We start from the raw sequence: 27,885 nt of genomic DNA, 5'->3' as shown, positions 1-27,885 counted from the left end.
TACCTGTGAAAAAATGCTAGCAACATTGTTATTAAAACATGCTATTTTATGTTAGCAACGTGCTAAAACGTGTTAATTCATTCTAGCAATGTGTTAAAACAATGTGCGAAAACATGCTACCAACAGGCTAATTCATGCTAGCAACCTGGTAAACATGCTAGCAAAACATGTTAATTCATGCTAGCAACCTGGTAAACATGCTAGCAAAACATGTTAATTCATGCTAGCAAAGTCTTTCTTTCTCTTTCCAACGCTAAATTTAAAGCTTATACAACTTTCAAACTTCCACATGGCTTTGTCAAGCCAATGTCACAGTTTGTCCCAACGAACTTTACTCTAGTTTTCAGGTTTTATTCCGGCTCTATTTGTCATCAGTGTCACAGATTTGTGTTTGTAGAGCAGCACAGATAATTTAACAAAGAAGCTCCAGGCAAAGTTTGAGCATCTGCTGTGAAACTGGATCAAATGCAGAAATGAGCTGCTGTTTACATGAGACTTTACCCATGATATAGCTGTCGGTTCACGAAGCTTAAAGCTGTTTTGTTCTTGAAATAAACAAATGCTCTCATGCATTCGGTCCACAGTATTGTTTACTAATCAAATATGACTTTCTAAAATCACCATGGGTTTACTTGATTAGGGTGGTTTTATACAATATTTGACTTTGGCTTTTGTGCATTTGGTTTTGATTACAGAACCCGTATGCCCTTTTATATTTTTTGCAATAACAGTTTCTTCATAATAACCTGATTCATATGTGAAAGGGTGAATTTAATCTTTCATTTCACTCCAGTGACATTTAAAATCGCCTTGGCTGGATTGAAACTGGTCAGAACAATGACATTTGAATGTCAAATGACATTTCTGTATCAGAGTGAATGAATATCGTATAATACAGTGAATCTTTATAAGGAATTGAAGCAGAAGAGTTCATGAAAATACTGTCTAGAGCTTCGACGCAAAACACATTTTTATATGTCAGTTTTACGCTAATTATGCTTTTAAGCAGTTGGATTACGATTAATTTGGATTTCATTATGAGTGATTGATTATTATCAACTGTTTTTTTTTATTATTTATAAAAACAACCGTAAGAATGATCCGCAAACATGAACTATCATGTTACTATCATGAACTATCATGTTACTTTTCTCAGTGTTGCTTTGAATGAACCAATCACATTAATTTCCGTTGATTCGATACTTTTTTTTAGAATTAATTTTAGGAGATCAACCGTTGGCCATTTTAATCCCAGATTCCAATTAAGGAAGAAGTTAAACTTTTGGTTGTTTCCAATTGGGAAAAAAAACCCATCCTAACTAAGATTTTAATGCGATTTTAATCGACCCTGGAATTATGGGAGGTGTAGTTTACCACGAAACCTCATTCTAATTGGCCGGAGCTGCTCACGTCACCCTCCTCCTGTCACACGTGGGTTCCTGTGGCGCCGAATCGACAGCAGTACCACAGATTTTCAACAGGTCTATTTGTGCAAGATGAAGCGTTATTTTCAAAACAAATGTTAATAATCATCTATGTGTGACAGATATTACAGTTTGAGTTCGGGGTTTCGTGTCTGAGCTGCAGGATGACCCAGAAACAGCCGTTAGAGGTTCGGTTCGTGTCTGATGAAGATGTATTGGATCATATTGTAGAGATACAGCAAGGTAAAAGTGTTTCTCTTACATTTTACATTAATAACTTCATCATGAAATCGTTTTTTTTGTGTTTTACCTAAACTATATGTACACTCCATCAGCTTTTTGCTTTTACTTTTACTATTAAAACTATAAATTACCACAAACATAATTTAAATATCATATTTACCGAAATAGTACTGTGGTATTAGATTGTAATACCATGGTATGTTCATCACACACACACAGACTCTCACTCGTTCACACACACACACACACACACAGAGAAACACACACACCCACAAACAGACACTCACACACACACAAAGACTCACACACACTCAGACACACACACACATGTATATATTTTGTCAGTGTCTGGATTATGAATATGATTATGTCACTGAAGATGTAAAAGCAGCGGATGGATCCGTTCAGACACTCGTGACCCTGAAAACCCCTCAGAAACCCAGAAGATCTGCTGATGAAGAGGAGGATGAAGAAGAGCTGTTTAATGAGCAGAACTTTGTGGATGTTCTGTACGCCGGATCACAAGGTGAACACACACACTCATCACTAACAGCTCAAGCACGTCAGCTGCTCGTTCACTGAATAAACCTGTCATGAAGCAGATGTGAATCACTGTCTTGATGATGATGATGATGATGATGATGATGATGATGTGTTCGTCTGATTGGTTGTTTAGATGAGAGTGAGAACACAGTCGTCGCTGCCGGATCATCCGTCTTCTCATTTCAGACCATCAAACGGGGGAATAAAATGGCTCAGATGGGTGAGTGACACACACACACAATCACACACACACACACACACACACACACACACACACACACACACACACACACACACACACACACACACACACACACACTCTCTCACTCACTCACTCACTCAGTCACTCAGTCTCACACACACATAAATAAAATAAAATGGCTCAGATGGGTGAGTGACACACACACACACGCACGCACGCAATCACACACAATCACACACACATAAATAAATGAAAATGCCTCAGATGGGTGAGTGTCACTTCATCAGTCTCTTCATACGCAGCTAACACTGATGATGGTATACTTTGAAACAATTTAACAAATCTGGAGTACAATTTATATTTAAATCACATTAGGTAATTGTACATATTTGTGTTTTTGTGAAGAAACTTTGTGATTGCATTGAGTACTGTATGTAAACGAATGATCAAAATAAACGTAAAATAACACAAAAAAAAACACTTATGATGGTGAAGAGTTTGTGTGTGTGTGTGTAGCGTCTGAACTGGCTGGGACACCTGGGAAGAGTGTGAGCTTCTGCACGTCAGACACAAACAACGAGACGACCAGCAAAAGTGCGTCTGGATCCTGTGGTTCGTTCTCATTCTCTCTCTCTCTCTCTCTCTCTCTCTCTCTCTCTCTCTCTCTCTCTCTCTCTCTCTCTCTCTCTCTCTCTCTCTCTCTCCGTTTACACACTGACCGACTCTCGTTCCTCTGTTCCTCCAGAATCAGCCAATCAGAGCAAAACCCCTCAGAAGGTGAAACTCACGACACGTCACTGGGTTGTACATGCGTTTGTGTTTTACTCATTAATAAAGTGTGTTCTGCTCAGGGAAAGAAGGTGCAGTTCATCTCCACGACTCCACACCGGCTGAGGAAGAGACTCACAGGTGCGCTACATTCATTTATTAACTAGAACAAACAACTCCATAATCACAGTAACATTAAAAATGGAAAACAGAAAAGAGCAATAAAAATAAACATAAAGAGCAATACAATATTTTAATGGACTATTAACCTTACAACAGCATTATTTTATTTATTTTTATAGTGTTATTTTTAGTTTTCATGTTAATTTTAATTAAATTTTTTTGTCATTTTATATATATTTTTTTAAATATTGCTGTCTAGGTTTAATTTATTTTTATTTCAGTTTTATTTATTTTTATTTCCAGTTTATAATTTTAGTATTTTAACTTCAACTTTTTGTTTCAGTTTAATTTTTCAGCTAATATTTAATTTTATTACCCCGTATTATTTATGATTAACAGAAATATTTATGTAAATTAACGCTGGCGTTACACAGAGCGCGAGCGCTGGCGTTACACAGAGCGAGAGCGCTGGCGTTACACAGAGCGAGGGCGCTGGCGTTACACGGAGCGAGAGCGCTGGCGTTACACGGAGCGAGAGCGCTGGCGTTACACGGAGCGAGAGCGCTGGCGTTACACGGAGCGAGGGCGCTGGCGTTACACGGAGCGAGAGCGCTGGCGTTACACGGAGCGAGGGCGCTGGCGTTACACGGAGAGAGGGCGCTGGCGTTACACAGAGCGAGAGCGCTGGCGTTACACAGAGCGAGGGCGCTGGCGTTACACAGAGCGAGGGCGCTGGCGTTACACAGAGCGAGAGCGCTGGCGTTACACAGAGCGAGGGCGCTGGCGTTACACAGAGCGAGAGCGCTGGCGTTACACAGAGCGAGGGCGCTGGCGTTACACAGAGCGAGGGCGCTGGCGTTACACAGAGCGAGGGCGCTGGCGTTACACAGAGCGAGGGCGCTGGCGTTACACAGAGCGAGAGCGCTGGCGTTACACAGAGCGAGGGCGCTGGCGTTACACAGAGCGAGAGCGCTGGCGTTACACAGAGCGAGAGCGCTGGCGTTACACAGAGCGAGGGCGCTGGCGTTACACAGAGCGAGAGCGCTGGCGTTACACAGAGCGAGGGCGCTGGCGTTACACAGAGCGAGGGCGCTGGCGTTACACAGAGCGAGAGCGCTGGCGTTACACAGAGCGAGGGCGCTGGCGTTACACAGAGCGAGGGCGCTGGCGTTACACAGAGCGAGGGCGCTGGCGTTACACAGAGCGAGGGCGCTGGCGTTACACAGAGCGAGAGCGCTGGCGTTACACAGAGCGAGAGCGCTGGCGTTACACAGAGTGAGGGCGCTGGCGTTACACAGAGCGAGAGCGCTGGCGTTACACAGAGCGAGGGCGCTGGCGTTACACAGAGAGAGGGCGCTGGCGTTACACAGAGCGAGAGCGCTGGCGTTACACAGAGCGAGGGCGCTGGCGTTACACAGAGAGAGGGCGCTGGCGTTACACAGAGCGAGAGCGCTGGCGTTACACGGAGAGAGGGCGCTGGCGTTACACAGAGCGAGAGCGCTGGCGTTACACAGAGCGAGAGCGCTGGCGTTACACAGAGCGAGGGCGCTGGCGTTACACAGAGCGAGGGCGCTGGCGTTACACAGAGCGAGGGCGCTGGCGTTACACAGAGCGAGAGCGCTGGCGTTACACGGAGAGAGGGCGCTGGCGTTACACAGAGCGAGAGCGCTGGCGTTACACAGAGCGAGAGCGCTGGCGTTACACAGAGCGAGAGCGCTGGCGTTACACAGAGCGAGAGCGCTGGCGTTACACAGAGCGAGGGCGCTGGCGTTACATAGAGAGAGGGCGCTGGCGTTACTCAGAGCGTTGTGGATGTAGTGTTGTTGTGTTGAAGTTGTATTGTGATTGTGTTGCAGCTCCGAGCCTGAGGTCCGACAGCGAGAGTGACCTCTCACCCTCTAACTCTGAGGCTGATGATGATGATGATGAAGAACACGAGGCCCAGAAACCCAAAACCCCCAGTAAACACACTGCAGCCGCTCTCTATAAGACGCCCAGTAAGAAGGGCAAGAAAGCAGAGGTGTGTGTGTGTGTATGTGTGTATGTGTGTGTGAGTGACGTCGAGCAAGAAAGCAGAGGTGTGTGTGTATCACTCTTCTTCTTTGATTTAGTAATGTGTGTGTGCGTGTGTGTGTGTGTGAGTGAGTGAGTGAAACTTCTGCTCAGTAATGTGTGTGTTGTCCTGCAGGATCTGGTGGAGGAGTATTTCGAGGCTCACAGCAGCTCTAAAGTGCTGACGTCTGACCGAACACTGCAGAAGCTCCACACGCCACAACTGGACCGGGTCCGTGACCTCCATCCATCGCTGAGCATCATGGGATGTGTGTGAGGTCTAACGCAGGTGTTCGCTTGTGTTTTCTAGGAGACTCTGCTCAGACTATTGAGTGAAAACACACCGCGATACGCAGAAGAGATTCATCAGCTCAACACTAAACATGAGAAGAACTTCGACCAGTGGATGATGCAGATGCAGTTGAGTGTGTGTGTGTGTGTGTGTGTGTGTGTGTGTGTGTGTGTGATGGGTAGGTTTAGGGGTAGGGTTAGTATGTGTGTGTGAGAGAGAGTGTGTGTGTGAGAAAGATTGTGTGTGTGAGAGAGAAAGAAAGTGTGAGAGAGAGAGAGTGAAGAAGATGCACGTGCACGATGCTCAAATTCGAAATTGCTTTATTTCCATGATAAATTATACAATATTGCCGAAGCTTGGAATTCATAGAATGATAATAAAAACATCAAAATAATAGAAGAAAATATTATAACATAACTTAAATTGAATGAAACAGTGTAACAGTTGTTTCTGTGGTAATCTCTCAGCATGGGCTTCAACATCGTGATCTACGGTCTGGGCTCGAAGAAGCTCCTACTGGAGAAGTTCTGCTCGTCTCTGCTGTCGGACTGCGATCATGTGGTGGTCAACGGCTTCTTCCCCAGCATCACCCTCAAAGCCGTCAGTCTCTCACTCACACACACACACACACACACACACTCTCACACACACACACACACACACACTCACACACACACACACACTCACACACTCACACACACATCTGCTCGTCTCTGCTGATGGACTGCGATCGTGGTGGTCAACGGCTTCTTCCCCAGCATCACCCTCAAAGCCGTCAGTCTCTCACTCACACACACACACACACACACACACACTCTCACACACACACACACACACACACACACACACACACACTCACACACACACACACACTCACACACTCACACACACATCTGCTCGTCTCTGCTGTCGGACTGCGATCGTGGTGGTCAACGGCTTCTTCCCCAGCATCACCCTCAAAGCCGTCAGTCTCTCACACACACACACACACACACTCTCTCACACACACACACACACACTCTCTCACACACACACACACACACACACACACACACACACACATACACACACACACACACACACACACTCTCACACACACTCAAACACAGACACACACACGCTCTCTTCTCGTTCTCACACACACACACACACACACACTCAAACACACACACACACACACACACTCTCTTCTCGCTCTCTCTCACACACACACACACTCACTCTCTTCTCTCTCTCTCACACACACTCACTCTCACATTAACACACACACACACATTCACTCTCTCTCACACACTCACTCTCTCTCTCTCTCTCACACACACACTCACATTGGTTTCATCATTTACTCTTCCTCATGGTACTTCAAACATATTTTGCACAACATTCTTACTGCTTTTTTCCATGTGACAGAACAGCCAGGGGCGCCGCTAGAAATGTTGGGCCCTATGAGAGAATATGAGGTTGGGCTCCTACCGCACCCATTCCATTAATAAATCGACCTCTGGGGGCCCCAAAAGTGTGTGGGCCCTTAGAATCGTCCTAGCTTTCCCCCCTTAGCGGCGTCCCTGAGAACAGCATCAGCATGCCTGTGATATTGCCCAGTATAAACTCTGACTGTGATCATCTGGATCTGTAATCCAGCAGATCTTGAACAGCATCACTGCAGACGTGTTCCAGCACGAGGGGAGCTTCCGTAACCCCGGAGACCAGGTCGACTTCATCGCCAAAGCGCTCAGAGAAGGTCTGGCTCGCTTGTGTCTTCTCTCTGAGCTCATGGCTGATGGTCTTCGGTGTCTGTAACTCGTGTGTTTCCTTCCAGATCCCAGCAATCACGTGTTTCTGATCGTCAATAACATCGACGGGCCCATGCTGAGGGGCGACAGGACCCAGCATGCACTGGGGCAGCTGGCGGCGCTTCCCAACATGCACCTGCTGGCCTCCATCGACCACATAAACGCTCCACTCAGTCAGTGTCATGCTTAAGCTTTAGGATTATAACTATGGAAGCTTGTTTCTGACACAGAATAAAATTTATTAAAAAGTATTACAACTTTTTATCTCACAATTCGGGCTTTTTGTTCTCACAATTGCAAGTTTAGATGTAAACTCAGAATTGCAAGACATAAATTCGAAACTGTGAGAATAACGTCAGAATTGCAAGATATAAATGCAATAGCGAGGAAAAAAGTCGGAATTGCAATAAAGTCAGATTGACCTTTCGCAGGGAGTTTGATTGACAGGCGATCTGACCAATCATAATCCACCATTTTTGTCCGAGAAGGCAGTCAGGAGAGTTAATGTTGGAGGATTTAAACTTGAATAACGGAGTGTACTGACGTCTTTCCACGGTTAAAACAACTTTCCTTCTGATGTTCATAAATGTTTATCTGATGCTGTAAATGAACAAGAAGGAAGTGATGATCGGTTCACGAGCGGCTTTAACTGAGGCTCTAGCGATCTGTCAGACACATTAAAGAGACATAAAACGGTATTTATTGTTTAAATTTCATTACAAAATGACCAAATTTGAAAGCTTTTTCATATCATGTCCTGTCTGTCTGTCAGTCAGTGTCCTCTCTGCTCCGCGATGTATATTTCACTGCGTGAGAACGTGGCGTGAGAGAGGCGTGGCTTGTCGGACATAGCAACAGTATCTAAACGGTCCTTGCGAACGGTCAATTGCAAGTTATTAACTCAGAATTGCATTACATAAACTTAAAAAACTTTTTTATTTGTTTATTTTTAATATTTATTTTAAAAATATATATATATTTTTATTAAATATGTTTATTTATTTTTAATAAATAAACTTGTATAACACCAGAATTGCAAGATTTACATTAAATGCAATAGCAAGAAAAAATATCAGAATTGCGAGATATAAACTTGAATTTGCAAGATAAAAACTTGCAATTGTGAGAAATATTGCTGAATTGCGAAAATTAAATGCGCAATTGTGAGAAATATCTTCAAAATTGCAAGTTATAAATGAAACGCAATAGCAGGAAATAATGTCAGAATTGCGAGCGAGTTATAAACTTACAAAAGCAGGAAAAACGTCAGAATAGAGAAAATTAAATGCGCAATTGCGAGAAATAATTTCAGAATTGCGAGATAGACATTATTTCCCGCTATTGCATTTAATTTATGAGTTGTGAGGGGGAAAAAAGTCAGAATTGTGAAAAAATAAACTTGCAATTCCAAAAAATTTTAGAATTGCGAAAATTACACTTGAAATTTTGAGGAAAAAAGTTAGAAATGTGAGTTATAAACTGAATCCCAAGAAATAAAGTCAGAATTGTGAGATAAAAAGTGGCAATTACTTTTTTGTTTTTTTATTCTGTGGCAGAAGCAATCTTCCATAGATACTGATATAATAGCTTGTAATATTGAGTAGATGGAGAGAAATATCATCCCTGACAGTCTGTGATAAACCCCTGCTGTGTGTGCTTCAGTCTGGGACCAGGCGAAGATGAGCATGTTCAACTGGCTGTGGTACGAAACCACGACGTACCTGCCGTACGCTGAGGAGACGTCGTACGAGAACTCTCTGCTCGTTCACCAGACGGGGGCGCTAGCACTCAGCTCCATCACTCACGTGCTGCGCAGCCTCACGCCCAACGCCAGGTGACGACACTAGCCTCACAGTCAGGACATTCACTAATCAAACGCACGTACAGATCATAGACTGTTTTGAAGCCCAAAGTGGGCGGAGCCGGTCGTCGCCATCTTGGTAGCGTCACTCCCGGATAAACGAAAATGTGCAGAGGCGGATTAGCTGAGGTGACGTGACGCCAGCAGACAGCAGACAAATGGCTAGTAGTGACATCAGCGGCCATCCACCTGTCACTCAAGTGGCCACGCCCTTAATTATGCACAACTTTAAGGCTTAATATAATTTAAACGGATGAGTTGTAAAAAAATTCACCCCCCTCACAGTCGTCATGAAGGGCAAAATTAGCGATATAGACCAAAACCACTTTTTACACCAGACTGTGAACGTTTTTTTCTGCTGTAAAGTTGGGCATTTTAACATGCAAGTCTATGGGATTGAGTCTCTTCTGCAGCCGGTCTCTAGTGGCCAGTCGATGAACTGCAGTTTAATCACTTCAGTGTTGGATTGAAGAGTGTTATAGTGTGTGTGTGAGAGAGACTGGAAGGTTGCCGCTTGGTACAGATTTAATGCTGTGTCTAAAGTAAATCTGGATTTATAAAATTGACAAAAAAAGAATTGGAATGACATGAAAATGACATTCGGCTGAAAAGCATGTTTGAACTTTTTGTAGTCTTACACCAGTAATTAAAATAATCGATTATAAAAACGTGAACAAAAATAGAACAATAGTAATTTTTGTATTGTATAATATAATAATTGTTTGTAAATTGCAGAGGAATCTTCAGATTACTGGCAGAGTTTCAGCTGGAGAACAAAGACAATCCTGCGTACACGGGTAACACATCATCACTGCCATCGAGGCCGCTTATAATCCAGATCCCGCTTATAATCCAGATCCTGTGTGTTAAAACCGGATTGTTTTGTTGTTTGTTCAGGATTGTCCTTCCAGGATTTCTACCAGCGCTGTCGCGAGTCTTTCCTGGTGAACAGTGACATCACTCTGCGCACGCAACTCACCGAGTTCAGAGATCACAAACTCATCCGAACCAAGAAGGTCAGAACTCGCCGGTCCTTCATATGCAGAATAACTCAAGTGATCATTACAGGGATAGTTCACTCAGAAATTAAAATGATCCCATGATTTACTCTGCCTCAACTCATCCTAGGTGTATATGACATTCTTCTCTCAGACGAATACAATCAGAGTTATATTAAAAAATGTCCTGGCTCTTCCAAGCTTTATAATGGCAGTGAATGGGTATATTTTTTTGGAAGTCCATAAAAACGCATCAATCCATTAAAAAAGTGCATCTATCCATCATAAAAGTGCATCAATTCATCATAAAAGTGCATCTATCCATGATAAAAGTGCATCTATCATCATAAAAGTGCATCTGTCCATCATAAAAGTGCATCTATCATCATAAAAGTGCATCTATCCATCATAAAAGTGCATCAATCCATCATAAAAGTGCATCTATCCATGATAAAAGTGCATCTATCATCATAAAAGTGCATCTGTCCATCATAAAAGTGCATCTATCATCATAAAAGTGCATCTATCCATCATAAAAGTGCATCAATCCATGATAAAAGTGCATCTATCCATCCTAAAAGTGCATCTGTCCATGATAAAAGTGCATCTATTCATCATAAAAGTGCATCTATCCATGATAAAAGTGCATCTATCCGTGATAAAAGTGCATCTATCCGTGATAAAAGTGCATCTATCCGTGATAAAAGTGCATCTATCCGTGATAAAAGTGCATCTATCCGTGATAAAAGTGCATCTATCCGTGATAAAAGTGCATCTATCCGTGATAAAAGTGCATCTATCCGTGATAAAAGTGCATCTATCCGTGATAAAAGTGCATCTATCCGTGATAAAAGTGCATCTATCCGTGATAAAAGTGCATCTATCCGTGATAAAAGTGCATCTATCCGTGATAAAAGTGCATCTATCCGTGATAAAAGTGCATCTATCCGTGATAAAAGTGCATCTATCCGTGATAAAAGTGCATCTATCCGTGATAAAAGTGCATCTATCCGTGATAAAAGTGCATCTATCCGTGATAAAAGTGCATCTATCCGTGATAAAAGTGCATCTATCCGTGATAAAAGTGCATCTATCCGTGATAAAAGTGCATCTATCCGTGATAAAAGTGCATCTATCCGTGATAAAAGTGCATCTATCCGTGATAAAAGTGCATCTATCCATGATAAAAGTGCATCTATCCATGATAAAAGTGCTCCACACGACTCTGCTGGGTTAATAAAGGCCTGAGAGAAGAATGTCATGTACACCTAGGATGAGTTGAGGGAGAGTAAATCATGGGCTAATTTTCATTTCTGGGTGAACTGTGGCTTTACAGCAGCATTATTTGTGTTCAGGGCGCCGACGGAGTGGAATATCTCCTCATTCCGGTGGATAACGGGACCCTGACTGACTTTCTGGAGAAAAACGATGTGGAATGAAACCTGGAAAACGTCACGGGAATGTCACCTGATCTTTCTGATAAATAACATGTCAACTTTGTATCATAAATGATTTGGTTTTGTGCGTCATGTTCAAGGAAACATGGCAGATTTAAGCGACACCTAATTCCTGTTTTGTCCACTTAATCATGTACAGTATTCTGTAAAATTGTGTAGGATCGTGATGGAAACAATAAATATTCTTGTGCATCTGAATTTATTTACATAGAAAAATACATTCTCGTATGTATTATTTCAACAAAAAAATGTTGTTCCTCTTCATTTAGATCATAACAAAGCAAAACATTTTCTCCAAAACAGGAGTTTGAACAGGAAAAGGCAACTCGGTAACAATCACAAGTGAGCATGAAAGATTCAAACAAACAAAAGCTTTTTACATTATTCATTGGTTTTGTCCCGTACAGGAGTTGATCTGAAGTATCGCAGTGATCGAGCGTTGTTCAAAATGACTGAAATGTTAATATCTGAGACGTCCTGCCTTGAGCATAAAACAAATAACTAAAGATATTTGTTATAGAAAACTTTACAATAAGGTTTTGTTTATTAACAAAAAACGCATTTGTTAAAGTAAACTATTACTCTTAAAGTTAACTTCAGCATTAACTAATACAGTTTTTTAAATAAGAAGTTGAATGTTAACATTAGTTAATGCACTGTGAAATAACAGCTGTATTTTTACTAACACAAACAAATGCAGTAAGGAATATATTGCTCATGTAGCAAATGCATTAACAAATAAAACCTTATTGTAAAGTGTAACTGAAATATGCATAAATGTGTAATTTCCCAGTATGAGCTGTTTGCTCGTGTGCCGCTGGTGTTTCAGGAGCAGATCGGAGACTTCTCTCTCTGTCGACTGCGGGATCGGAGTTTGCTCTCGGTGACGGACTGAACGATTTTCAGCTCCTCCACGTCCAAATCCTTCAGCAGGAGAAGAACAGCCTCTAATGTGTGACACTGAAACCAGGAATAACACTTTAGTTACATATGAACAGTGTTGGGGTAACGCATTACAAGTAATGTGCATTAATTTTATATTTAACAATATTATTACAAAATTATTTTTCCTGTTATCTCTGTAAAGTTGCTTTAAAACAATCTGTATTGTAAAAAGTGTTATATAAGTAAAGGTGACTTGCCTTGACATTACACAAATTACTTTTGATGTAACGAGTAACGTGTTACAATTAACATGCATTACACAATCAAATTACTTTTGATGTAACGAGTAAAGTAACGCATTACAAGTAACGTGCATTACGCAATCAAATTACTTTTGATGTAACGAGTAAAATAACGCATTACGCAATCAAATTACTTTTGATGTAACGAGTAAAATAACGCATTACGCAATCAAATTACTTTTGATGTAACGAGTAAATTAACGCATTACGCAATCAAATTACTTTTGATGTAACGAGTAAAATAATGCATTACGCAATCAAATTACTTTTGATGTAACGAGTAAAGTAACGCATTACAAGTAACGTGCATTACGCAATCAAATTACTTTTGATGTAACGAGTCAATTAACGCATTACGCAATCAAATTACTTTTGATGTAACGAGTAAATTAACGCATTACGCAATCAAATTACTTTTGATGTAACGAGTAAAGTAACGCATTACAAGTAACGTGCATTACGCAATCAAATTACTTTTGATATAATGAGTAAAGTAACGCATTACGCAATCAAATTACTTTTGATGTAACGAGTAAAATAACGCATTACGCAATCAAATTACTTTTGATGTAACGAGTAAATTAACGCATTACGCAATCAAATTACTTTTGATGTAACGAGTAAAATAATGCATTACGCAATCAAATTACTTTTGATGTAACGAGTAAAGTAACGCATTACGCAATCAAATTTCTTTTGATGTAACGAGTAAAGTAACGCATTACAAGTAACGTGCATTACGCAATCAAATTACTTTTGATGTAACGAGTCAATTAACGCATTACGCAATCAAATTACTTTTGATGTAACGAGTAAATTAACGCATTACGCAATCAAATTACTTTTGATGTAACGAGTAAAGTAACGCATTACAAGTAACGTGCATTACGCAATCAAATTACTTTTGATATAATGAGTAAAGTAACGCATTACGCAATCAAATTACTTTTGATGTAACGAGTAAAATAACGCATTACGCAATCAAATTACTTTTGATGTAACGAGTAAATTAACGCATTACGCAATCAAATTACTTTTGATGTAACGAGTAAAATAATGCATTACGCAATCAAATTACTTTTGATGTAACGAGTAAAGTAACGCATTACGCAATCAAATTTCTTTTGATGTAACGAGTAAAGTAACGCATTACAAGTAACGTGCATTACGCAATCAAATTACTTTTGATGTAACGAGTCAATTAACGCATTACGCAATCAAATTACTTTTGATGTAACGAGTAAATTAACGCATTACGCAATCAAATTACTTTTGATGTAACGAGTAAAGTAACGCATTACAAGTAACGTGCATTACGCAATCAAATTACTTTTGATGTAACGAGTAAAGTAACGCATTACACAATCAAATTACTTTTGATGTAACGAGTAAAGTAACGCATTACACAATCAAATTACTTTTGATGTAACGAGTAAAGTAACGCATTACACAATCAAATTACTTTTGATGTAACGAGTAAAGTAACGCATTACACAATCAAATTATTTTTGATATAATGAGTAAAGTAACGCATTACACAATCAAATTACTTTTGATGTAACAAGTAAAGTAACGCATTACGCAATCAAATTACTTTTGATATAATGAGTAAAGTAACGCATTACACAATCAAATTATTTTTGATGTAACGAGTAAAGTAACGCATTACACAATCAAATTACTTTTGATGTAACGAGTAAAGTAACGCATTACACAATCAAATTACTTTTGATGTAACAAGTAAAGTAACGCATTACGCAATCAAATTACTTTTGATATAATGAGTAAAGTAACGCATTACACAATCAAATTACTTTTGATGTAACAAGTAAAGTAACGCATTACACAATCAAATTACTTTTGATATAATGAGTAAAGTAACGCATTACACAATCAAATTATTTTTGATGTAACGAGTAAAGTAACGCATTACACAATCAAATTATTTTTGATGTAACAAGTAAAGTAACGCATTACACAATAAAATTACTTTTGATATAATGAGTAAAGTAACGCATTACACAATCAAATTATTTTTGATGTAACGAGTAAAGTAACGCATTACACAATCAAATTATTTTTGATGTAACGAGTAAAGTAACGCATTACACAATCAAATTACTTTTGATGTAACGAGTAAAGTAACGCATTACACAATCAAATTACTTTTGATGTAACAAGTAAAGTAACGCATTACGCAATCAAATTACTTTTGATATAATGAGTAAAGTAACGCATTACACAATCAAATTACTTTTGATGTAACAAGTAAAGTAACGCATTACACAATCAAATTACTTTTGATATAATGAGTAAAGTAACGCATTACACAATCAAATTATTTTTGATGTAACGAGTAAAGTAACGCATTACACAATCAAATTACTTTTGATGTAACAAGTAAAGTAACGCATTACACAATCAAATTATTTTTGATATAATGAGTAAAGTAACGCATTACACAATCAAATTACTTTTGATGTAACAAGTAAAGTAACGCATTACACAATCAAATTACTTTTGATGTAACAAGTAAAGTAACGAATTACACAATCAAATTACTTTTGATATAATGAGTAAAGTAACGCATTACACAATCAAATTATTTTTGATGTAACGAGTAAAGTAACGCATTACACAATCAAATTACTTTTGATGTAACAAGTAAAGTAACGCATTACGCAATCAAATTACTTTTGATGTAACGAGTAAAGTAACGCATTACACAATCAATTACTTTTGATGTAACGAGCAAAGTAACGCATTACGCAATCAAATTACTTTTGATGTAACGAGTAAAATAACGCATTACGCAATCAATTACTTTTGATGTAACGAGCAAAGTAACATGCATTACGCAATCAAATTACTTTTGATGTAACAAGTAAAGTAACGCATTACGCAATCAATTACTTTTGATGTAACGAGCAAAGTAACATGCATTACGCAATCAAATTACTTTTGATGTAACGAGTAAAGTAACGCATTACGCAATCAAATTACTTTTGATGTAACGAGTAAAGTAACGCATTACACAATCAAATTACTTTTGATGTAACGAGTAAAATAACGCATTACGCAATCAAATTACTTTTGATGTAACAAGTAAAGTAACGCATTACACAATCAAATTACTTTTGATGTAACGAGTAAAATAACGCATTACGCAATCAATTACTTTTGATGTAACGAGCAAAGTAACATGCATTACGCAATCAAATTACTTTTGATGTAACGAGCAAAGTAACGCATTACACAATCAAATTACTTTTGATGTAACGAGTAAAATAATGCATTACGCAATCAATTACTTTTGATGTAACGAGCAAAGTAACGCATTACACAATCAAATTACTTTTGATGTAACGAGTAAAGTAACGCATTACACAATGAAATTACTTTTGATGTAACGAGTAAAATAACGCATTACGCAATCAATTACTTTTGATGTAACGAGCAAAGTAACGCATTACGCAATCAAATTATTTTTGATATAATGAGTAAAGTAACGCATTACACAATCAAATTACTTTTGATGTAACGAGCAAAGTAACGCATTACACAATCAAATTACTTTTGATGTAACGAGTAAAATAACGCATTACGCAATCAAATTACTTTTGATGTAACGAGCAAAGTAACGCATTACACAATCAAATTACTTTTGATGTAACGAGTAAAATAACGCATTACGCAATCAATTACTTTTGATGTAACGAGCAAAGTAACGCATTACGCAATCAAATTATTTTTGATATAATGAGTAAAGTAACGCATTACACAATCAAATTACTTTTGATGTAACGAGCAAAGTAACGCATTACACAATAAAATTACTTTTGATGTAACGAGTAAAATAACGCATTACGCAATCAATTACTTTTGATGTAACGAGCAAAGTAACGCATTACGCAATCAAATTATTTTTGATATAATGAGTAAAGTAACGCATTACACAATCAAATTACTTTTGATGTAACGAGTAAAATAACGCATTACGCAATCAATTACTTTTGATGTAACGAGCAAAGTAACGCATTACACAATAAAATTACTTTTGATGTAACGAGTAAAATAACGCATTACGCAATCAATTACTTTTGATGTAACGAGCAAAGTAACGCATTACACAATCAAATTACTTTTGATGTAACGAGTAAAATAACGCATTACGCAATCAATTACTTTTGATGTAACGAGCAAAGTAACGCATTACACAATCAAATTACTTTTGATGTAACGAGTAAAATAACGCATTACGCAATCAATTACTTTTGATGTAACGAGCAAAGTAACGCATTACGCAATCAAATTATTTTTGATATAATGAGTAAAGTAACGCATTACACAATCAAATTACTTTTGATGTAACGAGCAAAGTAACGCATTACACAATCAAATTACTTTTGATGTAACGAGTAAAGTAACGCATTACGCAATCAAATTATTTTTGATATAATGAGTAAAGTAACGCATTACACAAATTACTTTTGATGTAACGAGTAAATTAACGCATTACGCAATCAAATTACTTTTGATGTAACGAGTAAAGTAACGCATTACACAAATTACTTTTGATGTAACGAGTAAAGTAACGCATTACACAAATTACTTTTGATGTAACGAGCAAAGTAACGCATTACACAATAAAATTACTTTTGATGTAACGAGTAAAGTAACGCATTACACAATCAAATTATTTTTGATATAATGAGTAAAGTAACGCATTACACAAATTACTTTTGATGTAACGAGCAAAGTAACGCATTACACAATAAAATTACTTTTGATGTAACGAGTAAAGTAACGCATTACACAATCAAATTACTTTTGATGTAACGAGTAAAATAACGCATTACGCAATCAAATTACTTTTGATATAATGAGTAAAGTAACGCATTACACAATCAAATTACTTTTGATGTAACGAGTAAAATAACGCATTACGCAATCAAATTACTTTTGATATAATGAGTAAAGTAACGCATTACACAATCAAATTACTTTTGATGTAACGAGTAAAATAACGCATTACGCAATCAAATTACTTTTGATATAATGAGTAAAGTAACGCATTACGCAATCAAATTATTTTTGATATAATGAGTAAAGTAACGCATTACACAATCAAATTACTTTTGATGTAACGAGTAAAGTAACGCATTACACAATCAAATTACTTTTGATATAATGAGTAAAGTAACGCATTACACAATCAAATTACTTTTGATGTAACGAGTAAAATAACGCATTACGCAATCAAATTACTTTTGATATAATGAGTAAAGTAACGCATTACACAATCAAATTACTTTTGATGTAACGAGTAAAATAACGCATTACGCAATCAAATTACTTTTGATATAATGAGTAAAGTAACGCATTACGCAATCAAATTATTTTTGATATAATGAGTAAAGTAACGCATTACACAATCAAATTACTTTTGATGTAACGAGTAAAGTAACGCATTACACAATCAAATTACTTTTGATGTAACGAGTAAAGTAACGCATTACACAATCAAATTACTTTTGATGTAACGAGTAAAGTAACGCATTACGCAATCAAATTATTTTTGATATAATGAGTAAAGTAACGCATTACACAATCAAATTACTTTTGATGTAACGAGTAAAATAACGCATTACGCAATCAAATTACTTTTGATGTAACAAGTAAAGTAACGCATTACACAATCAAATTACTTTTGATGTAACGAGTAAAGTAACGCATTACACAATAAAATTATTTTTGATATAATGAGTAAAGTAACGCATTACACAATCAAATTACTTTTGATGTAACGAGTAAAATAACGCATTACGCAATCAATTACTTTTGATGTAACGAGTAAAGTAACGCATTACGCAATCAAATTACTTTTGATATAATGAGTAAAGTAACGCATTACACAATCAAATTACTTTTGATGTAACGAGTAAAATAACGCATTACGCAATCAAATTACTTTTGATATAATGAGTAAAGTAACGCATTACGCAATCAAATTATTTTTGATATAATGAGTAAAGTAACGCATTACACAATCAAATTACTTTTGATGTAACGAGTAAAGTAACGCATTACACAATCAAATTACTTTTGATGTAACGAGTAAAGTAACGCATTACACAATCAAATTACTTTTGATGTAACGAGTAAAGTAACGCATTACGCAATCAAATTATTTTTGATATAATGAGTAAAGTAACGCATTACACAATCAAATTACTTTTGATGTAACGAGTAAAATAACGCATTACGCAATCAATTACTTTTGATGTAACGAGCAAAGTAACGCATTACACAATAAAATTACTTTTGATGTAACGAGTAAAATAACGCATTACGCAATCAATTACTTTTGATGTAACGAGCAAAGTAACGCATTACACAATCAAATTACTTTTGATGTAACGAGTAAAATAACGCATTACGCAATCAATTACTTTTGATGTAACGAGCAAAGTAACGCATTACACAATCAAATTACTTTTGATGTAACGAGTAAAATAACGCATTACGCAATCAATTACTTTTGATGTAACGAGCAAAGTAACGCATTACGCAATCAAATTATTTTTGATATAATGAGTAAAGTAACGCATTACACAATCAAATTACTTTTGATGTAACGAGCAAAGTAACGCATTACACAATCAAATTACTTTTGATGTAACGAGTAAAGTAACGCATTACGCAATCAAATTATTTTTGATATAATGAGTAAAGTAACGCATTACACAAATTACTTTTGATGTAACGAGTAAATTAACGCATTACGCAATCAAATTACTTTTGATGTAACGAGTAAAGTAACGCATTACACAAATTACTTTTGATGTAACGAGTAAAGTAACGCATTACACAAATTACTTTTGATGTAACGAGCAAAGTAACGCATTACACAATAAAATTACTTTTGATGTAACGAGTAAAGTAACGCATTACACAATCAAATTATTTTTGATATAATGAGTAAAGTAACGCATTACACAAATTACTTTTGATGTAACGAGCAAAGTAACGCATTACACAATAAAATTACTTTTGATGTAACGAGTAAAGTAACGCATTACACAATCAAATTACTTTTGATGTAACGAGTAAAATAACGCATTACGCAATCAAATTACTTTTGATATAATGAGTAAAGTAACGCATTACACAATCAAATTACTTTTGATGTAACGAGTAAAATAACGCATTACGCAATCAAATTACTTTTGATATAATGAGTAAAGTAACGCATTACACAATCAAATTACTTTTGATGTAACGAGTAAAATAACGCATTACGCAATCAAATTACTTTTGATATAATGAGTAAAGTAACGCATTACACAATCAAATTACTTTTGATGTAACGAGTAAAATAACGCATTACGCAATCAAATTATTTTTGATATAATGAGTAAAGTAACGCATTACACAATCAAATTACTTTTGATGTAACGAGTAAAGTAACGCATTACACAATCAAATTACTTTTGATATAATGAGTAAAGTAACGCATTACACAATCAAATTACTTTTGATGTAACGAGTAAAATAACGCATTACGCAATCAAATTACTTTTGATATAATGAGTAAAGTAACGCATTACACAATCAAATTACTTTTGATGTAACGAGTAAAATAACGCATTACGCAATCAAATTACTTTTGATATAATGAGTAAAGTAACGCATTACGCAATCAAATTATTTTTGATATAATGAGTAAAGTAACGCATTACACAATCAAATTACTTTTGATGTAACGAGTAAAGTAACGCATTACACAATCAAATTACTTTTGATGTAACGAGTAAAGTAACGCATTACACAATCAAATTACTTTTGATGTAACGAGTAAAGTAACGCATTACGCAATCAAATTATTTTTGATATAATGAGTAAAGTAACGCATTACACAATCAAATTACTTTTGATGTAACGAGTAAAATAACGCATTACGCAATCAAATTACTTTTGATGTAACAAGTAAAGTAACGCATTACACAATCAAATTACTTTTGATGTAACGAGTAAAGTAACGCATTACACAATAAAATTACTTTTGATGTAACAAGTAAAGTAACGCATTACACAATCAAATTACTTTTGATATAATGAGTAAAGTAACGCATTACGCAATCAAATTATTTTTGATATAATGAGTAAAGTAACGCATTACACAATCAAATTACTTTTGATGTAACAAGTAAAGTAACGCATTACACAATCAAATTACTTTTGATGTAACGAGTAAAGTAACGCATTACGCAATCAAATTATTTTTGATATAATGAGTAAAGTAACGCATTACACAATCAAATTACTTTTGATGTAACGAGTAAAGTAACGCATTACACAATAAAATTACTTTTGATGTAACGAGTAAAGTAACGCATTACACAATCAAATTACTTTTGATGTAACGAGTAAAGTAACGCATTACACAATCAAATTACTTTTGATGTAACGAGTAAAGTAACGCATTACACAATCAAATTACTTTTGATGTAACGAGTAAAGTAACGCATTACACAATAAAATTACTTTTGATGTAACGAGTAAAGTAACGCATTACACAATCAAATTACTTTTGATGTAACGAGTAAAGTAACGCATTACACAATCAAATTACTTTTGATGTAACGAGTAAAGTAACGCATTACACAATAAAATTACTTTTGATGTAACGAGTAAAGTAACGCATTACGCAATCAAATTATTTTTGATATAATGAGTAAAGTAACGCATTACACAATCAAATTACTTTTGATGTAACGAGTAAAGTAACGCATTACACAATCAAATTACTTTTGATGTAACGAGTAAAGTAACGCATTACGCAATCAAATTATTTTTGATATAATGAGTAAAGTAACGCATTACACAATCAAATTACTTTTGATGTAACGAGCAAAGTAACGCATTACACAATCAATTACTTTTGATGTAACGAGTAAAGTAACGCATTACACAATCAATTACTTTTGATGTAACGAGTAAAGTAACACATTACACAATCAAATTACTTTTGATGTAACGAGTAAAGTAACGCATTACACAATCAAATTACTTTTGATGTAACGAGTAAAGTAACGCATTACACAAATTACTTTTGATGTAACGAGTAAAGTAACGCATTACACAATCAAATTACTTTTGATTTAACAAGCAAAGTAACGAATTACAAGTAACATGTATTATGTAATCAGAATAATTTTTGATGTAACAAGAAATGCATTCCAAGTAATATGCATTATGTAAGATTACTTTTTTGATGTTACACTACAAGTAACGTGTATTATGTAATTAGATACATTTTTATGTAACCAGTAAAGTAATGCATTACAAATAAACGTGCATTATGCAATCAGAGTAATGCATTACTTTATCCATTTACACATTAATATTTGAGTTACTACTTTTAACTAAATTACTTTTTAGTTTAATTTGCTTAAACATTTTCAAACTACTAAATCAAAATTCCCTTCTCCAGGAAACAGACACAAAGTACAAAAGTAACAAAACACTACTTTCAACTTTCCATAAAAAGAGTTGTACAGTAGGTAATACAATCCATAATGTTAAGAAATCTTTTGTATGGCATACATAGCGAGGAAATATTCTAAGTGGTCAGAATATAATAATAATATTCTCAATGTGTTTTTAAAAGAAAAGGGTGTATGTTATAAAGTCTGGGTTGTTGAATGCATTACTGCGTTAAAAAATACCAGCAAGGTCTGGAAGAAAGAGGGAGCCTCATCTAGAGTAAAGTAACACGGTACTTTCCAGAAAAAGTAACATAAGTAGTTACTTTTTCAGGGAGTAACAGGTCAAGTCACCTTTATTTATATAGAGCTTTTTACAATATAGAGTGTTTCAAAGCAGCTTTACAGAGATAACAGGAAAACAGTTTCCAGAAGAAAATAGCGTTAGTCCAGCTTAAGTAAGTTCAGTGATGCTTCATTTTTGTTGTAAAAAACGAAAAAAAAATATTAATTTAGTTCATAAATATATATCGCGGCTCTGGAGAAAACCGTGATGTCATCATCCAGCTCAGTTCAGTTCTTACATAATGGTGTCAATGCAGGAGAGCAATAATATTGTTGAATATTAAATGAAATATTAAATTAAAAGATATGTACTTATTGTGTTCATGTTGTATGACGAAACATTTGCTGCTACTGAGGTGGGAAATGGATAGGGACAGGTTTGATGGTATGAGTAGATTTAAGAGGTGTAATTACAGAAATTAATTACAGAATGATTTAATTACATGCAGGTGGTTTTAAAAATATAAGCATAATGTAAAAACTTGAATGTACACAACAAGTGCACTGTATCAAATGATTCATTTAAATGTTACATAGTAGTTAAAGACACCTAATATAAAGTCAAGTCACGTTCATGTATATGTCACGATATTGTAACGCATTAGTTTTTACGAGCTGCTGTTGAATGATGATTCAGTGTGTGTACCTTCCTCTTGTCTCCGGCCTCTCTCGGGGACGACAGCGACGGGAACTTGTCTCTCGGCAGAAGCTTCATTCCCAGCTGAGCTCGGATTTTACTGCACAGACATCAGTGTGAGAGTGTGTGTCCACATCCACAGAAACACAACAGAAGCAGAGGTCAGAGGTCAGATCTTACTTGGTTTCCTCCATGCTGTAATTCAGAGGGTCGTTCTCGGACTCTGCTTCTGTAAGGCCATTGGTTGAGCTGGTGGGGGCGGGGCCTGGAGGGCTCACAAGCTCCTCCCCTTCCTTTAATGCTTGTGCGAGTTCCTCCTCTGTAACGACTGACAGAACAAACTCATGAATATTCATATATACAGTCAAAGCAACATTTATTCAGACACATTTCTCACATTATCACAGTTTATTCACTATAGTTTAGAAAATGGTAATAAAATATGACAAGAGTTATCCAATCAGTTGATATTTCTCAGGTTTTGTCCGTCCTTCTGTTAGACTCTCACACATGAATTATGTTGAATATCTGTCAGCTGTTAAATTTAACTACACAATTAGATAATACCAGTTTAGCTCAACCAGTTACCAAGCAATGCTTCATGTTGTTCAGTCTGTGCTGTAAAAAGCTGCATTAGTTATTAAAGAAAAAACACTTCAGCAAAACATGATCAGCTCAAAGTGTCCCAATCATTTTTGGTCACAAATGTTTTAAAATTTTACTGGTAGTCACTGTATGAAGAGTTTTATTACATATAATATGTCACAGTTTATTTTATTTTGCTCTCCTCATTTACATAAATGAACTATAGTGTCCTGCACACACTAGTAAAAAATATTATATCTGGTGTCTGAATAATTTTTGGTGAATAGTGAATCAATCAAAACTAACTTTATCTGGACAATAACTTTATTCTAGATCTGCTGTAAAGCCGAAACAATCTCTGTTACTGTAATCTCCTATTATCACTGTAAAGCTGCTGTGAAACTCTATATTGTTAAAAGCGCTGTAGAAATGAAGGAGACTCGACTGTATAAGTTCATCCGTCACTAGGCGTGTTTCTATTACAGATTTGCACCAATCTTTTGCGATTTTTTCTAAATGTCGATAAAAAAACTATCGCGAAATGACGGCGTTTCCATAAACCGATGTTATGCGACTAAAACGTCATTTTTCCTCACGCGATAATTATTCCAAAAATCACGGCGACGGATGTTGGTTTATGTATATCCCAGCCGCTGCACTGGCCATTATTATTAATGGAAGGAAACGTGTGTGTGTGTGTGTGTGTGTGTGTGTGTGTGTGTGTTTGTGTGTTATCAAGCATTAATGGCCAGGAAAGACTCTTATACTGAGAGCGGCTCATATGAGGAGTTTCTGGGTGTTTCTCCTCATTTCTGCTTCGAGATCTTGATTGTGGCATTTCTGTGAGGTTTAGAATCCAGTATTCCTGTCATTCTTTCGTCTTTTATGAGTTTAATCAAGAACTCAGTCTCGTATTCTGTCCAAACACACCGCGTCATCTACGTCAGGTGACTGTAAATGAGCAAAAACTGTTTCCATTGCAGTTTTGCGAAATATTCCTTTTTCGAATTGCCTGAAAAACATCCTCATGCGAGCGTAAAAACTTTTTTTGCGAAATTGACGTGTTTCCATCGGGCGTATTTTCAATTTGCGCAGTTTGAAGGATGGCTCGACTCACCCTGGTTGTCTAGTTTGTGCAGTCCGGGCAGGGTCCTGATGACGGTCAGCCGGTATGTGTTGGGGTCAGTGGCGTAACAGCACGGGTTCTCCGCTAGCCACAGGACCTTCAGATAACCCAGACTCCTCAGATGCTGCAGTTCACACAGCGAGTGGATGTCGTTGCGTCTCAGGTAGAGTTCGCTGAGATGCTGACAGGACGAGATGTGTTCCAGAGACGAGATGTGATTCGCACTGAGAGATGTGAGAGAAACTCTGTTACACATATTCTATTCAATTCATGTTTATTTATATTGTGCTTTTCAAAAGACACATCATTTCAAAGCAGCTTTACAGAAAATGCACAAGTCCATATTATAATTTACAGTGAGGAAACTGTCTAAGTATTTCAGAAATGTACATATACAAAATCACAGTTAGATAAAAATGTATACATTTAAACAATGTAATAATTTAAGGCGGAAACAATGAGCTCATTAAAGTAACGAATACTGGTTTGTTAACAAATGATTATGACATTTAGAAAAATGTAGCATTAGTGCATGTTGATTCAGAAATATACGAGGATATTTATAATTGTTTATTCCCACAAACCTCAGTGTGAGAACCTCGACATTAGGAATCTGCTGAAATATGGAGATCTGTGGAAAAATGACATTACATTTATATATACGGTGTACTGAATAAATGTCATATTATATAATAGATGGGTATACAGTTGTAATCGAAATTAATCATTTACTTTTCGGATTATTCTTTTGACCATTTTTATAAAATACAGTCAAACGTGACACTCAACAAACCTCGGCAGTTCAGATAGTTCATGTGTTCTAGCTCAAGCACACCTGGTGCAGCTAATGAAGCCCTTGATTACTGAGACAACAGCTCTCTTGCAGATTTGTGTTGTTGTGAGGGATTATATTCAGGGGGTGAATCATTTTGAGACTGCAGAAGTCATTAAAATTACATTTTCAGTTGAATTTAGGGAAACCACTTGAAACATTTGTTGTGTTGAGGTGTTTCAATTACTTCTGTTTGATTTGTTCATCGGAAACACCTAAAAGTCTGTACATTTTGCCAATAAACCTTATTTACAATGGGGGTTGAATAATTTTGATTACATGTATTACCATTTATGTCACATAAAAAAGAAATCATGCTTTTCTAAAACATAATTATGACAAAAAAATTATGTAGCGCTGTCAAATACACATTATATAAACAAACTTTTATGTTAAATGCGATTAATCGCGATTAATCTATTTGAAAGCGCTAAAATGATGACATTACAAAGTCATATTTCTAAGATGAAAATTGTAAATTGACATACTAAATCAAAATCATGACTTTATATCATAATTTCGACATTTTAATCTCGTTATTATGTCTTGGTAAGTCATCATTTCGATTTACCAAAGCCTAATTTTTTTTCTTGTGTGACAGAAAATGGTCTTACATAGATAAGTGTTTCTTGTAGATTTTTTTTTCAGATAACATTTATTTAAAATGGGATTTTAAACATTAAAAAGAAGCAAAAAGATTCAATACTCACGTCTGTCAGATTACAGCCCCTGAAACACACGAAGAAATTATTAGAGAATACAGTACTTTATTCAGAAAATATCTTCATGTAAATCCACACAGGATAAACCCAACAACACAGACTAATGTTAAATGAAAAATCTTAATTATTAAACGACTGGTATTCATCAGGCTAGCAGCTAACAAACAGCAGAAAACACACCAGCAGTTTAACTTCTTCACACTTTCCAGGTCCGATGCTTTAGCCCGAGCCAGAACCAGTTTCCGGGTTAATTTCATGTTGATAAATATTAAGGTTTTGTTTGTAAATGCGTCAATATTGATCCCGAGCGCGTCTGGTGAACATCATATCTCTGCTTTCCGGAGTCCGTCACTGCGCATGCGCGTCACTCCGTGTCTATGACAACAGCGCGTTTCCATTCGCTCAGTTCACAGAGTCAACAGCAGAGGGCGACAAAACAACAACTGTTCATCTGTTAATAATACAGGGGGCCAGATATTAATAAATATGCAATTCCTAATAAAGTCAAAGAAACTCACTTTAAAATAATAGATAGATATTATCCATGAAATGATTTTATCAGTAAGTTTAAAGAAGGGGGTTTCTCCATTATGCTATTTTTGTAAAGAGGAAACAAAACAATTGTACATTTATTTTTTAGTTGTAATAAATACCAAACTATAAGTTTCTATGTATATTTTTGAGGTGTTTTACAAACGTGTCACTATAACTGATATAATGGTCTAGTTGTTTATGGATTGTGATACTGGAAATGGAAAATATTACTAAAAAATTTATTTTATTTGTGAAATATCATATACATAAAGCCAAATGTATGTTAACTAAGTAATGGTGGACTATTTTCCACTGACTTAAAGGTTTTTTACGACACTTTGACTTTAATACAGAACAATCGTAAAGCTGTTAAGACATCTCAGCTGTTGGAAAGGATAGGCTACTTGATGTAATAGATGTATTATTGATTTTTTTTATACAAAATGCATAATTGTGATCAAATTTTTGTATAGATTCAAGTGTTTTGTATGACTCTGTAGTGTTATTGCTATAAAAAAACAAAAATACAGTTCTCGCATAATAACGCTTTTTAAGGGTTACAGAAGAGGTTAATGTTTTTCCACTGTCTCTCACTAAACATAACATTACTCTTTTAACTCATTAACTTTTTACGTTTAAAACATTACACATTAGCCTATGTCATGAACTGCTT

General features: G+C 36.2%; 2 protein-coding genes across 5 annotated transcripts; one reads left to right on the top strand and one right to left on the bottom strand.

Moving 5' to 3' along the window:
* Positions 1-1,418: 1,418 nt before the first annotated feature.
* Positions 1,419-11,972, top strand: orc2 (origin recognition complex, subunit 2). Of its 4 annotated transcripts, none has more exons than XM_077240286.1 (16): positions 1,419-1,667; positions 2,047-2,193; positions 2,344-2,430; positions 2,929-3,024; positions 3,158-3,189; positions 3,264-3,321; positions 5,160-5,323; positions 5,492-5,587; positions 5,666-5,775; positions 6,115-6,247; positions 7,292-7,388; positions 7,467-7,613; positions 9,103-9,274; positions 10,037-10,098; positions 10,199-10,317; positions 11,655-11,972. In XM_077240286.1, exons 1-16 carry the CDS (start codon positions 1,589-1,591, stop codon positions 11,736-11,738), a joined length of 1,683 nt encoding a protein of 560 aa, XP_077096401.1. In that variant the 5' UTR covers positions 1,419-1,588; the 3' UTR covers positions 11,739-11,972. The 4 variants fall into 4 exon arrangements, with proteins under 4 accessions (XP_077096401.1, XP_077096403.1, XP_077096404.1 ...); XM_077240288.1 differs by having other exon boundaries at positions 1,423-1,667; positions 2,929-3,006; XM_077240289.1 differs by having other exon boundaries at positions 1,452-1,667; positions 2,929-3,006; positions 3,164-3,189.
* Positions 11,939-27,042, bottom strand: cfap410 (cilia and flagella associated protein 410). The gene is made up of 7 exons (XM_077240305.1): positions 26,859-27,042; positions 26,667-26,685; positions 25,709-25,755; positions 25,116-25,348; positions 23,594-23,741; positions 23,423-23,513; positions 11,939-12,716 (listed from the first exon to the last, which is right to left on the bottom strand). Exons 1-7 carry the CDS (start codon positions 26,933-26,935, stop codon positions 12,582-12,584), a joined length of 750 nt encoding a protein of 249 aa, XP_077096420.1. The 5' UTR covers positions 26,936-27,042; the 3' UTR covers positions 11,939-12,581.
* Between the last annotated feature and the right edge of the window lie 843 nt (positions 27,043-27,885).

The sequence above is a fragment of the Siphateles boraxobius genome, unplaced genomic scaffold, assembly GCF_051911475.1.
Source record: "Siphateles boraxobius isolate OS27281-9 unplaced genomic scaffold, OSU_SipBor_1 223, whole genome shotgun sequence".
NCBI classification, from domain to species: Eukaryota; Metazoa; Chordata; class Actinopteri; order Cypriniformes; family Leuciscidae; genus Siphateles; species Siphateles boraxobius.
This window is presented reverse-complemented; position numbering and strand designations above follow the sequence as displayed.